This window comes from Eschrichtius robustus, chromosome 12, assembly GCF_028021215.1.
Source record: "Eschrichtius robustus isolate mEscRob2 chromosome 12, mEscRob2.pri, whole genome shotgun sequence".
In the NCBI taxonomy this organism is placed as follows: Eukaryota; Metazoa; Chordata; class Mammalia; order Artiodactyla; family Eschrichtiidae; genus Eschrichtius; species Eschrichtius robustus.
In genome coordinates this window covers 70,407,503-70,422,047 of record NC_090835.1, presented here as the reverse complement: position 1 = coordinate 70,422,047, position 14,545 = coordinate 70,407,503, and the positions used below count along the sequence as shown (strand labels likewise).

At 39.2% G+C, this 14,545-nt stretch overlaps 1 protein-coding gene across 3 annotated transcripts in view; it reads left to right on the top strand.

Moving 5' to 3' along the window:
* Positions 1-204: 204 nt before the first annotated feature.
* The window catches only part of STK38 (serine/threonine kinase 38), a 42,304-nt gene continuing 27,963 nt past the window's right edge, over positions 205-14,545 (top strand). For 2 of the 3 annotated variants that reach the window (XR_011075624.1, XM_068557343.1), the window contains exons 1-2: positions 205-500; positions 4,807-4,939. Coding sequence is in view for 2 of the 3 variants with exons in the window: in XM_068557343.1 (XP_068413444.1) it covers positions 4,809-4,939 (131 nt within the window). In the remaining variant the exon portion in view is untranslated. Of the gene's footprint in view, positions 501-4,803; positions 4,940-14,545 lie in introns of all 3 variants that reach the window. The other variant, XM_068557344.1, reaches the window with a different exon arrangement.

The following is a 14,545-nucleotide window of genomic DNA, read 5'->3' as shown; positions in this document are numbered from 1 at the left end:
CAACTTTTTGTGAGCTTATAATTATTTCAAAATAAAAAGTAAAAAAAAAAAAAAAGACCCTCCCCCGAGCCCAGCTCCGCCCACTCCGAGAAGGCTCCACACCTCACACTTACGCGCTCAACCCAGCCTCTCCTGCTGGAAGAAGGCGAGGAGGGGTGGGGTCGCGCACGCGCAGACCTGAAATCCCCACCGCTTCGTGGGGAAGTAACGCTTGCGCAGTCTGGGCCCCTGGCCGCCGCGGCAGCCGTCTCCGCCGTGAGGGACCGGGCTGCCTTGGCCCCTCCGCTTGCCGTCTTTTCCGGCAGTTGGGGCGCTTCCTGTTGTTCGCACCCGCAACCGCCCCTCGGCCCCTACCTCAGAGCCCCTCACGCGTCCCGCCCCCTCCTCTGGTCGGCTGGCTGCTGGTGCTGGGGTTTCGTTTCTCCGCCCGTCGAGACTGCTGGCCCGGCCGGCGTTTGCGGCTGTCCGCCGCCCCCAGCCCTGCCTCCCCTGGGGCTCTGGTGAGTGTCTAGCTGCTGTTGTCTTCGGTCCATCCCTGGCTTTTCCCTTCTCTCCTCTTCCCCCAACTCTTTTTGAGGTTTTCCCCTTCCCGCCGGCGTCCTGTTTCCAGCACTGCCCTTTCGGCCCCTCCTGATAGTCCCCCTCCTCCTGGCTTCCAGAGGCTCCTTGTCGGTCCTCTGCACGTTTTCCCAGTCCCAGGCTCCCCACCCCGTCCTCTCTGTCTTCGTGTGCAGTTGGGGCGGGGAGCCAGGCTTTCTTTCCGTGTTGCCTGCTTTGTCTGCTCCCTGCCACCGCTCAGTGTCCTCCGGGATGTCGGTCGTTACGAATGTTCACCTCCTTGTCTTTTTTCTAAGACCCTGAGAGGTATTGTGTGAGGCAGAGATGTTGGTACCTTTGCGTCTGCCCCCTTCCTGATGGTCAGTCTTAGGGTACTGGCCTTCAGAGAAGTTGACTGAAAACCTCAGGGAAATTTAGTGAAGACTCTTTAAGATGAGTGGAGAAGGAATGTCAGTAAGAACTTAGAGCAAAGTCTGTGCAGAAAGACTTAGGGAAAGCAAGCAGAACGGCAAGTAGAGAGACCAGATCTCCCAGTTGACTAAACGACACAAAGAGAAACGTGTTCTTTTTGAAGTGTACAGAGGAAGGCTGGAGTGAAGAAGCCCCGTGCTTCCTCTCCCTTTCAGCTCCCTTTGGCTCTGACTTAGAATTAGCCAGGCAGTGGATGTGATTTCCCTAAGCACAAAATAACCACCGCCACAATAACAGGCTCCACTGTCCACCCAAGCGTTAGATGGCAGCTTCCTCATAAGACGAGGAGAACAGCTCTATCCAACTCTGTATGGAAAACCATTCCATGTCCTAACCCTACCCCAGTCATACATACATATTTTCAGCTCCTGGTAATGGACATAAGAAACCAGTGTTTTCCTAGCAGATCTTTTATAAGGTACTTAACTATGCATAGCACTGTGCATGATATGGGGAAGGATATTAAAAGTAGTAAAAGATAGGGTGCTTGCTGTCCAGTGGCTTACAGTTAGTTCAGTAGGAGAAATTAGATATGTAACTCTTAAGGAATAGTCTCAGCCCCAGTGTTGAATTGTCCAAATATTGGGTTGTCAGTCACAAAGAAATAAAGAATTTTGGTGAGAAAAGGGGGTATTTATGGAGTTAACAGGGTACCATTGTAAAGTCAATCAGTTAACCATGCGTAACTATCTAGATTGAATATAACAGTAGTTTTCATTTGATCTCCTTTTAACGTTTGCCCTGACTTATGAGGATCATATTCTTTTGTTAATTTTTTTTTAACTTTTAAGAATTTCTTACGTACCTCTTATTTCTTTCTTTTTTTTTTTTTTTCGTACCTCTTATTTCTTAATTCTGAGTTGGAGAATGAAACAAATAGGGCAAAGGCCTCCAGTGGCCTATAGGTCAGGGCAAGAAGGCTTGAATTGTCAAAAGCTTTAGGGAAAGCCCTGTAAAGTACTTGGTTGGCCCAGTAAACCTATAAATTGCTGTAGGGCACTAGTAATTGTAATTTTTGATGAAAGGTTATTAGAATTAGGCTAACTCTTTTATGAGCGGAGGAACAGGATGGGGAGGAGGTTTGAAGAATCATCAAAGGGAAGGACAGTGCAACCTTTGCCATTACATCAGAGACTGTATGAAGGTTGGAAACAATTCAGCTAGAACATGGTTGGCCTGCTATATGAGTTTCTTTGAGTGCACTTAATCTCCTGTTGATCTTTTACAAAGGTAGGAAGTCATGGTAGTGACTTAAATGGGTCAAAACGTTTGTGCCCCAGTTTTTATATACCCGTCAATGCACATGTAATTTTGTTCTTTACCTTTGTTGACACCTGAAAATCATTAACTTGCTCAACTTACATTTACTAACTGCCTGTTATATGGAAGGCGCTGTTTGTCTTAGACTTAAACACTCTCTAGTTGTATTTTTATGTGGAAATAATTTCATTTGTTAAAATGTGAATATATATATATAGAGAGAGAGAGAGAGAGAAAGAGAGACATTCTCCAGAGATTTTCAGACAAGGGAGGAGTACTAAGGGCTCTCTTGCTTCAGACTTGTTTTTAAATCTGGTTTTAAAATTTCTTCACCAAACTTAAAGTACATGTGGTTTTCATTGTGGGTGGAGGGGGTACAGGCTGACAAGTAAGGAACCACACCCGAGCTTCATAAACCAAACAGAGGTTTTAAAAAAAATCTACTGATAGCCTAAAAACATTTGCGTTTGCTTTGGTGTTAGCAGAAACTTTCCCATAAAAAATAACATTTTATAGTAAGGTAGAGATGAGTTCAATATCTTGAATTTGTGATTACTGATCATTTTGGTGCATCATGAATCAAAATGTTTGACTTTGAAGTAGAGCCTTGATTTTGAATCCTTTTTCTCTGATGACAGTATTCTTCGTGATTTTCCCTGAGTATCTTTTTATAAAATTGCTTAATGTTAAGCCTGTTTTCTTAGTAATAATAAGTGTTTGCACATTCCTTAAAAGCCTAAATTTAATCTACAAAACAATTTGAAAGTCCTTGAAAATGGCCCTTGGCCCCTCCTGATTTTTACTCAGCTTCATATTGGGATGAAAATATAGACTTAGAGGCAGGTCCTGTAGGAGGAAGGCATGATAAGGATAAAATATTGAGCATTATTGCCAATGCTGGAGCAAGTCAAGGTTGGTGAACAATTTGGCGAGGTGTGACAATGTAGGTTGGCAAAAAATATTTAAATGAGATTTAAATTTAGGCAGGAAAAAAGTTCTGTAAGCTATTTAAACCTTGTTGGTATCGGTTTTCAAATATGTAAAACTAGGAGGTTAGGGTCTCTTGTTTTTAAGATGTCTTCCATCACTAAAATTATGATTCAGGTTTTTTCTTTTGCAATATTGTTTCCATCATAGGTCTTTGTTTTAACTTGTCAATTCAACTAGACAGTAAACGTCTATAAAATAACCATAAGCCATGTCACAGTACATATATACCTATAGATGAAGATTTTAGTCATAGATTTTTTTAAACTATAGAAATTGTAAATTTAAAAGTTCTTGGTAACTTAATGGTAATAGTACACACTCATTGAAGAAAATATAGAAAATGTGGAAAACACAAACAAGAATAAAATGATCTACTGTATTCTCACTGCCTAGAGTTAGGCCACTAATAACATTTTGATATATATTTCTAATAATTCTGTGCATATACAGTAAACACATAAAATGGTATACATTCTGTTTTTTTTTTTAAATTTATTTATTTATGGCTGTGTTGGGTCTTCGTTTCTGTGCGAGGGCTTTCTCTAGTTGTGGCAAGCGGGGGCCACTCTTCATCGCGGTGCGCGGGCTCTCACTGTCGCGGCCTCTCCCGTTGCGGAGCACAGGCTCCAGACGCGCAGGCTCAGTAATTATGGCTCACGGGCCCAGTGGCTCCGCGGCATGTGGGATCTTCCCAGACCAGGGCTCGAACCCGTGTCCCCTGCATTGGCAGGCAGATTCTCAACCACTGCGCCACCAGGGAAGCCCTACATTCTGTTTTTTAACCTATTCTTTTTCACTTAGACTGGAAATATTTTCCCTGACATTAAACATTTGAGCATATTTTAATTGTCTGCATATTAATTTCATTGTAGGACTTTTCCATAATTTAATAGTTCTGTTGGTTATTCAAGTTACTTCTAGTTTTTCTTTGTCATTACAATGCTGCATTGAATCCCCTTGTGTATGAATCCTTATGGGTCTTTGATTTCTTCAAGGTAGATTCCTGGATGGCAAAGAATTGTACTGTCTATGTTATATATTCTTAATATATGTATCTGGTATTGTAATCTTGTTCTCTTCTTTTTAAAAAATGCAACAGTATGCTTTAAAGATATATTCATGTTGCTTTTAGATACAGGTAGATTGGCTTCTGACTGTTGTATGGTATTTCTTTGTATGCATCCACAACATTTTATTTATGATTTGCTTACTGAATTGCCTCCAACTTCCCATAACACAGATGATGGCATAGTGAACGTCCTCTGTAATGCACATCTTTGTGCATGTTCCCTTAAGAGCCTGTGTGACAGTTTCTCTAGGCCTTATACCTAGGGATGATATTTCCGGGTCAAAAAACATTAATGTATACTTATTTTCACCAAGTATTCTGTTTGTTTTTTGTTATATATTGTTTGTCCTCCAGAAAACTTGGGTCAATTTACATTCCTACCAAAAGGGTAAGAGAGTGCATAATTGGTGGATTCTAACTCCAAAACTGATACCTCTTTTTTGTGTTGTTTCTAGCAGCCATGGCAATGACAGGCTCAACACCTTGCTCGGCCATGAGTAATCACACAAAGGAAAGGGTGACAATGACCAAAGTGACACTGGAGAATTTTTATAGCAACCTTATCGCTCAACATGAAGAACGAGAAATGAGGTAAAGAATTTTGGGAAAATTGTGTCATGGTTTTGGCATCCATGTCTAGTATCATAAATCACATTCATAATATGGTTGAAAGGAGACAAGAATAGCAGCAGCCGTGTTATAGCCTATTCGAGTACAGTGGAGTGACAGTGTCACTGATTTCCAAAGCCCTTGCTATTAACCCACTTATTTCTACTACTAGTCAATAACATAAAATTTCATGGTAGTATAAAAAAATTAATTGGGCCAAAACCTTAGAGTTCATCGTTAAGGCAACGTGATGTAATGGAAAGAGCAAACCTTATGGAGCCAGATCTGGGTTTAGAATCCTGCCTTTACCATTTAGTAGCTGTATGAGGTTGGAACAAGTTCTTAGTCTTCCTGCGTATCAGCTGTCCCATCTGGAAAATGGGGATACTACTACTTGCCTTGCAGGATTGCTGTGGGGATTAGATATAGCATATATGAGTACCCACCAAAGTGCTTCACACAGTAATCACATAGTGAATGGGGTTGTAGTGTTACCGAGTCCAATCTCGTACTGCTCACTGCACGACAGGCCAGTAAATCGAGGCGGGTTGTTGAGGCAAGAAATAGCGACTTTATTCAGAAAGCCAGCAAACCAAGAAGGTGGTTTGCCCCTAAAGAACCATCTTGCCTGAGGCTCCTTTTGTACTAAAAGGAAAGGGAGTAAAGTCAAACATTTCCTGGTTCCAGTCAGCCTCCAGAGGCGTTGTGTTAATTTCTTCCTCCCTGCAGTCATTCACAGGTGGGCCTGGTCAGGATGTTTCCTGTGAACTAAACAAAGGTATTTTAGCTTAATGCTCATTACCTGGGTTCCCAGAGATGGGCAGTTATGTATAATTTAAGCTTATAGGCAACATCCCTTTAGTGATTAACTTGTAATAGAATACAAAAAGTTCTTCCCTATTACAGTAACAACTATTGTTACTGATCTAGTGTGCACTATCCATGTAGTAACTCATAATTAAAATTTTTTTCCCAATATTTTATTATGAAAATATTCAAAAGTACAGAAAAGTTGAAAGAATTATACAGTGAATACCCATACAGACATCATATAGATTCTACTATTAGCATCTGTTGTTTTATCACATATCGATCTATCCATTCCTTTATCCATTCATTAATTCATCTTAACTTTTTGTTTGTACTTCAAAGTATGCTGCAGATGTCTATATGTTTTACTTCTGAATATTTCTGCTTGTATAACAAATGGAGTTTTCTATATATATTTTAAGAGAGTGGAAAATCTGCATACAGTGAAATGCACCACCTTAAGGGTACGTTTCGGAGTTTTGACAAATACATACACCTGTATAACTTAAACCCCTATCAAGACATAGAATATTACCATCATCCCAGAAAGTTCATCCCTGGAGATTCTCCTTCAACCCCAGGCCACTTTGTGATTTTGTTTCTACCATAGATTAATATTGTCTATTCCATACAAATGGGACATGTATAATGGATTCTTTTGAATAAGGCATCTTGCACTCAGCCTAATGTTTTCAAGGTTCATCCATGTTGTTTTTGTGTGCATAGTTTGTTCCTTTATATTGCTGAGTACCATTCTCTTTTATGACTACCATAGTTTGTTTACATATTCTTTTGTTGATAAAAATCTGGGCATTTAAAAGTTTGGGGCTGTTTTGAATAAGTTTCTCTGAACATTTGTGTACAGATCTTCTTGTGAACTTTTGTTTTCAGTTCTTAGGTAAATATTTAGGAGTGGAATGGCTGGTTTGTAAACATACATAGGTATATGTTTAGTTTTATAAGAAACTGCTAGACCTTTTTCTAAAATATTACCAACAGTGTATGAGAGTTCTAGTTGCTTTATATATTTTTTTTAACATTTGTGTTGTCAGTCTTTTAACTAGCTATTCTTGTGGATGCTTAGTGGCATTTCATTGTTTTATTTTATTTTTAAACTCTTCCTCTTTTTCTTTTTTTTAATAAATTTATTTGTTTTTGGCTGTGTTGGGTCTTCATTGCTGGGCGCTGGCTTTCTCCAGTTGCGGGGAGCGGGGGCCGCTCTTCGTTGCAGTGCATGGGCCTCTTAGTGCGGTGGCTTCTCTTGTTGAGGCGCGCGGGCTCCAGAGCGCAGGCTCAGCAGCTGTGGTGCACGGGCTTAGTTGCTCCGCGGCATGTGAGACCTGGGTCCCCTGCATTGGCAGGCGGATTCTTAACCACTGCGTCACCAGGGCAGTCCCTCGTTGTTTTAATTTGCATTTCTCTGACAGTTAATGGTGTTGAACATTTTTCTTTATGTGCTTTTTTGGCCATTTGTGTATTTTCCTTTGTGAAGTGTTTGTTCAAATTGTTTGACCATTGAGTTTTAGGAGTTCCTTATATATCTTAGATACTGGTCCTTTGTCGTAGGTGTGTTTTGCAAAGTTTTTCCAGTCTGTGGCTTTCCTGTTCATCTAATTTGGCATTTTTTTCTTTTGTAGTTATTGCATTCTGTGACCTCTAAGAAACCTTTGCCTACCCCTAAGTCATGAAGATATTCTCGTATGTTTTCTTCTGGAAGTTTTATAGATTTAGTTTTTACATTTATATGATCCATCTTGAGTTAATAAGTGTGTATGGTATGAGGTGGGGTTTGAGATTTATTTATTTATTTTCCTTATGGATATCCAGTTATTTAAGCACTATTTGTTGCAAAGATTTTCTTTTCCCCATTAGATTGCTTTGGCACTTTTGAAAATCAAGTACTGTGTAATTGTGTACCTGTGTCTGGGCTGTTTATTCTGTTTCGTTGATTTATTTGTCTGTCCCTATGCCAGTATCAGATTGTCTTATTACGGTAGCTTTGTGGTAAGTTTTGAAGTCAGAAACTGTAAGTCCTCAACTTTGTTGTTCTTGTTTTTTTTCAAGATTGCTTTGGATATTCTAGGTTCTTTGAATTTCCATATAAATTTTAGAATCAGCTTGTCAGTTTCTACAGAAAAGCCTGATGGAATTATGGTTGTAATTGTATTGAATCTGTAGATCAGTTTGAGGAAGAGTTGACATCTTTTTTTTTTTTTTTTTAATTAATTAATTAATTAATTTATGGCTGTGTTGGGTCTTCGTTTCTGTGCGAGGGCTTTTCTTTGGTTGCGGCAAGTGGGGGCCTCTCACTATCGCGGCCTCTCTTGTTGCGGAGCACAGGCTCCAGACGCGCAGGCTCAGTAGTTGTGGCTCACGGGCCCAGCTGCTCCGCGGCATGTGGGATCTTCCCAGACCAGGGCTCGAACCCGTGTCCCCTGCATTGGCAGGCAGATTCTCAACCACTGCGCCACCAAGGAAGCCCCTAGAGTTGACATCTTAATATTCAGTCTTCTGAGGCTTATCTCTCCATTTTGTTAGGTCTTTAATTTTTCTCAGCAGTATTTTGTAGTTTTAGGGTGGAGGTCTTTCATGTCTTTTGTTTGTCTATTCCTAGTATTTTTGGAGTTTTTTGATGCTATTGTAAGTGGATATTTAAAATTTCATGTTCCACTTGTTTGCGGCTAGCATATAGAACTATAACTGAATTTTGTATGTTGACCTTATATTCTGTGACTTGCTAATTTACTTATTCTAGTAGCTTTTTTGTAGATTCCTTAGGATTTTCTATGTAAACAAGCATGTCATAGCCAAATAGAGAGTTTTATGCCTTCCTTTCCAATCTGTACACCTTTTCTTTCTTTTTCTTGCCTTTTAACGTTGGCTAGGATTTCAGGTACAATGTTGAATGTAAGTGGTGGGAGTAGACATCTTTTGTTCCTGATTTAAGGGGGAAAGCACTATTTCACTGTTAGTTGTGATGTTAATGTAGCTTTTTTCAAAGATGCTCTTCATAGGTTGGGAAGTTTCCTTATGTTCCTATGAGACTGAGAGTTTTTATCATGAGTGGATGTTGAATTTTGTCAAATGCTTTTTCTGCATCTTTGAAATGATCATACTGTTTTTTCTCCTTTATTCTCTCACTGTGGTGAATTACATGGACTGATTTTTGAATGTTAAACTAACTTTCCATTCCCAGGGTAAACCCTCTTGGTCATAATGCATTATTCTCTTTCTGTGTTGCTGGATTCAGTGTGCTAACGTTTGAATAAGGATTTTTTGCAACAGCTTTCTGCAGGAGGGTGTCGATCATAATTTAAATGGGATATATGACTTGACCTTAAATATGCAGCTCTGTATGTGGAATAGCAAGATACTTTATACCTGGTGGTGGCTAGCTGTTGTTCACTGGGACAAAGAAGAGCCTGTACGGTGCTCTTTGTTAGGATCATGGGGAATTCAAAAATAAATTTGCACACTCTATCTCTAGGCATGTGAAACCTGTTGGAGACGGTTATTTTCAAATACAACCACTCTCTTGAAATCAGAGCTTCTGGTATTGTAGTTACAAAGCAAATACTTATGAGTTCTGATTAAGTTACTTGTCTTACTTGATAATAGTCAGTTGGTTTGTTTTTTTTTTAAAAATTAGTTAATTAATTAATTTATTTTTGGCTGCGTTGGGTCTTTGTTGCTGCGCGCAGGCTTTCTCTAGCTGCGGCGAGCGGGGGCTACTGTTCGTTGTGGTGCGCGGGCTTCTTATTGCAGTGGCTTCTCTTGTTGCAGAGCATGGGCTCTAGGTGTGCGGGCTTCAGTAGTTGTGGCTCACAGGCTCAGTAGTTGTGGCTCACGGGCTCTAGAGCGCAGGCTCAGTAGTTGTGGCGCATGGGCTTCGTTGCTCTGCGGCATGTGGGATCTTCCCGTACCAGGGCTCGAACCCGCGTGCCCTGCATTGGCAGGAGGATTCGAACCACTGTGCCACCAGGGAAGCCCAGTCAGTTGGTTTTTAATCCTACTGGCTCTGCCCTATGGTGCATCATTGATAGGTATCACATTCTCCAGGAACAAGATGATAAATGGTTTTATTTACTTTGTTAGTAAGTGTTATATTTCGATTTACACTAAGATTGCACCCCAAAAATGGGTTGAAATCAGTGCTTTTTTTGTTTTGGATTCTCAAGATGGAAAGACCTTCCAAAAGCGTTCATGGTTTTTCTTTTCTTGAAGACCAAATTAGTCAAAAGACTGTAAAAAGAGAATGTTAGACATTTAAGAGGATTAGAATGTTTTTGTAATTTTTGTTATCAAATCACCATTATTTTTCATTTAAAAAAAAACAGTAGATACTTTGAGCTTTTCAGAAATAGTATTTCCTTGTTAATCTTTTTAGTGCCCTCTTTTTTTGTTGCTGTTTTGTTTTTTATTTTTAAAAATTTTTATTGGAGTATAGTTGATTTACAATGTTAGTTTCAGGTGTACAGCAGAGTGAGTTAGTTATACATATATATATCCATTCTTTTTCTGATTCTTTTCCCATATAAGTTATTACAGAATATTGAGTAGAGTTCCCTGTGCTATACAGTAGGTGCTTGTTAGTTATCTATTTTATATATAGTAGTGTGTATATGTTAATCCCAATCTCCTGATTTTTCACTGCCCCCCACGTATCCCCTTTGGTAACCATAAGTTTGATTTCAAGATCTGTGAGTCCATTTCTGTTCTTGTAAATAAGTTCATTTGTATCATTTTTTAAATTAGATGCCACATGTAAGTGATACCATATGATGTTTGTCTTTCTCTGACTGACTTCACTTAGCATGATAATCTCCAGGTCCATCCTTGTTGCTGCAAATGGCATTATTATTTTTTTTATGGCTGAGTAATATTCCATTGTATATTTATATACCACATCTTCTTTATCCGTTGCTCTATCGATGGCCATTTAGGTTGCTTCCATGTCTTGGCTATTGTAAATAGTGCTGCAGTGAACATTGGGGTGCATGTATGTTTTCGAATTATGGTTTTCTCCGGATATATGCCTAGGAGTGGGATTGCTGGATCATATGGTAGTTCTATATTTAGTTTTTTAAGGAACCTCCATACCATTCTCCATAATGGTTGTACCAATTTACATTCCCACCAGCAGTGTAGGAGGGTTCTCTTTTCTCCACAACCTCTCCAGCATTTATTGTTTGTAGATTTTTTTTTTTAACATCTTTATTGGAGTATAATTGCTTTACAATGGTGTGTTAGTTTCTGCTTTATAACAAAGTGAATCAGTTATACATATACATATGTTCCCATATCTCTTCCCTCTTGCGTCTCCCTCCCTCCCACCCTCCCTATCCCACCCCTCTAGGTGGTCACAAAGCACCGAGCTGATCTCCCTGTGCTATGGCCATCCTGACCGTTGTGAGGTGGTATCTCATTGTATTTTTTGCATTTCTCTAGTGCCCTCTTTTTTGGACATGAGTTGATACTTGGTCTTGAGTTTGTTGATACAATTTGATAAGACTATTTTACTTCAGGTTTTATCACCCCTAGAAAATTAAAAAATTAAAAAAGAAAAACAGTATATAAACAACTTATATAATTCAACATCAAAAAATCAAACAACCCAATTAAAAAATGGCCAGAACTGAACAGACACCTGAAAGATGAAATGCAGATGGCCAACAGGCACATGAAAAGATGCTCAACATAGCTAATCATCAGAGAAATGCAAATCAAAACCACAATGAGATATCACCTCACACCTGTCAGAATGGCTATCATCAAAAAGAATACAAATAACAAATGTTGGTGAAGATGTGGAGCAAAGGGAACCCTCTCATATGCTGTCTGTGGGAATGTAAATTGATGCAGCCACTGTGGAAAACAGTATGGAGGTTTCTCAAAAAGCTAAAAATAGAACTACCATATGACTCAGCAATTCTACTCCTGGGTATATATCTGAAAAAAAACCCAAAATCACTAATTTGAGAAGATACATGCACCCCAGTGTTCATGGCTGCATTATTTACAATTGTCAAGATATGGAAGCAACCTAAATGTCCATCAACAGATGAATGGATGAAGAAGATGTGGTTTATGTACATATATACGTACACACAGAATGGAATACTACTCAGGCATAAAAAAGTATGAAATTTTGCTATTTGCAGCAACATGGATGGACTTGGAAGGCATTATGCTAAATAAGTCAGAGAAAGAAAAATACTGTATGATATCATTTATATGTGGAATCTAAAAAATACCACAAACCAGTGAATATAACAAAAAAAGAGGACTTCCCTGGTGCAGTGGTTAAGAATCCACCTGCCAATGCAGGGGACCCGGGTTCGATCCTTGGTCCGAGAAGATCCCACATGCCACAGAGCACCCAAGCCTGTGCACCACAAGTACTGAGCCCACGTGCCACAACTACTGAAGCCCATGCGCCTAGAGCCCGTGCTCCGCAACAAGGAGAAGCCACCGCAATGAGAAGCCTGCGCAACGCAACGAAGAGTAGCCCCCGCTCGCCACAACTAGAGAAAGCACGCGCACAGCAACGAAGACCCAATGCAGCCAAAAATAAATAAAATTACAAAAAAAAAAGATGCAGACTCACAGATATAGAGAACAAACTAGTGGTTACCAGTAAGGGGGGGCAGTATGGAGAGGGGAGTGGGAGGTATGAACTATTGGGTGTAAGATAGGCTACAAGGATATATCGTACAACATGGGGAATATAGCCAATATTTTGTAATAACTGTAAATGGATTGTTAGCTTTCAAAATTGTATCAAAAATTAAAAATAAAAAAAAAAAGAAAGAGAAACAGTGATTGGCAGGTGCTACCACAGTAGTAAGTAAACTAAAATTATAACTGTCAGAAATGGATTTTCAAGTGTTTTGATGTTATGGGGGAAAATCACAGAACCTTGATAAATAAGCAGAGTTTTAATGATATGAGACAATTGATGGTAAAGAAACATTTTATTATGGGTATATGGCTAATATATGATGAGCAGTTTGAAATAATAGGTATTGGGCTAGTAAATTTGAGGGCTAATAAAAGAGATCATGTTGTAATACAAAATTTTATTTTGTTCATATATGCCTTGTCTTGTTGCCTTTAAAATCGCTAGTATTTCTCCCACTTATATGCAACTTTTGTGCTGTTCCATTTATAGTAGAGCACTGGGTTATATTTGAACAAAGGATTTACTGCAGGGGAAATGAGACCAAAGCCTAAAGGCAGAAGAAAAAAATCATTTGCGAATTGTTTTCTGTATAAATGTAGAATATGAGAACATTGGGCTATTTCATAGAAACACTACAGTAAGTTCTACATATTGGTTTCAACACAGTTAAATTCCCTGAGTCTAGTGCCCATTGTACAGTGTTGCAGAATGCTTATTAAAGCTACTTATAGATGATAAACTGAATCCCTTCAGTAGTGCAAGTTCATATTCTTTTTTTAATCTGTGTTTTGCCTTCGATAGTGGCCTCTGTGGTAAGCTTCTCCAGGAACAGCAATTCTCCTGTTCTCTTATGTGATCCTAGGTACACATAAGAGAGATAGGTGTTGATAATTGCCTAGTTGTTCATAGAAAATTAATGGTTTGGATAATTTGAGCAGTTTGAAATCAAAACTGAGGCAGCTGGCATTTCTTTTTACAAAATGTTCTGTGTTGTTTCTGTTCTTTATGAATACTATTTTGGTGGATTAATTAAAGCCATAAAAGCCTAATTTAATAGGCAATAATTGTATGCTTTCCCCCTTTCTCTCCCCCTAAATCAAATAAGAACTACCCTGCATTTTACCCTCTGAGAACCAGCATTTTCTGCTACTTCTCTTCCATATTCTTACCCAGGTTTTCCTAACTGTTTGCTTTTAGTCTGATCTGATACTGAGTTGCAATGTGTGATTATTACTAGTGAGTCAGTTTTATTTGGGCCCCAGAAATGGTTAAGTCTAGACTTATCTAATGATATTCACTGACTAGATATCAGTCAAACCAAAGTAATTTGAGATTTTTAAAATTTTGTGTAATATTCATTTTTAGGGTATTTCTTGAGAATTCAATTTTGATCATGGAGATACCCACTGTTTATTTCTATACCATTTTTCCTGGTTATTTTAAGTGTGTCATCAGCAGAAATTAGAAATATTTTCTACTCAACTTGCTTGTAGAGTGGACTAGCCTTTTCCTCCCATCCCTGCTGCCTCTGAATCAAGCTGTGCTTGGAGGCGAGTCTAAATTAGGTGTAGTAAAGGGGGCTAATTAAAAGAAGTAGTCATGAATGTGTGTGTACATTGTGACATGTTCTGACCTTTTTTCTTTCTTTTTTTTTTTTTTTTAATTTAGCAACATACATCTTAAAAAGTTGCTGTGTACAAAGCATTATTCTTGGTGGAGAAGGAGGATTCAGATGTGGTCCCTGCCTTCAAATGAACTTACCATCTCGTGTGGGAAATGGTCTCACACGATAATAAATGGAGCTCACGGAAGCCTAGCTGGGTGGGGTTGGGTGTGGCCTCTGTGTGTGAAAGTGCCTCTCCCTCCCAGGGTTCTGGTTTGGAACACTGGAGTTGAGCTGAAGAGGCCTCATCAAAGGCTGGAGTGTTAGCTAGCTGGGCCCTGCGACCAGAGCATGTGGTGGAGGGGCCTGCCTTTCTTAATCATTGTGGGCATTTTTAAACACACATGTAGAAAGACTAATACAATGCGCCCCCATATAGTCATCACTCAGATTCAGTAATTATCAAGACTTTGCTAAATTTGTTTCATTTATT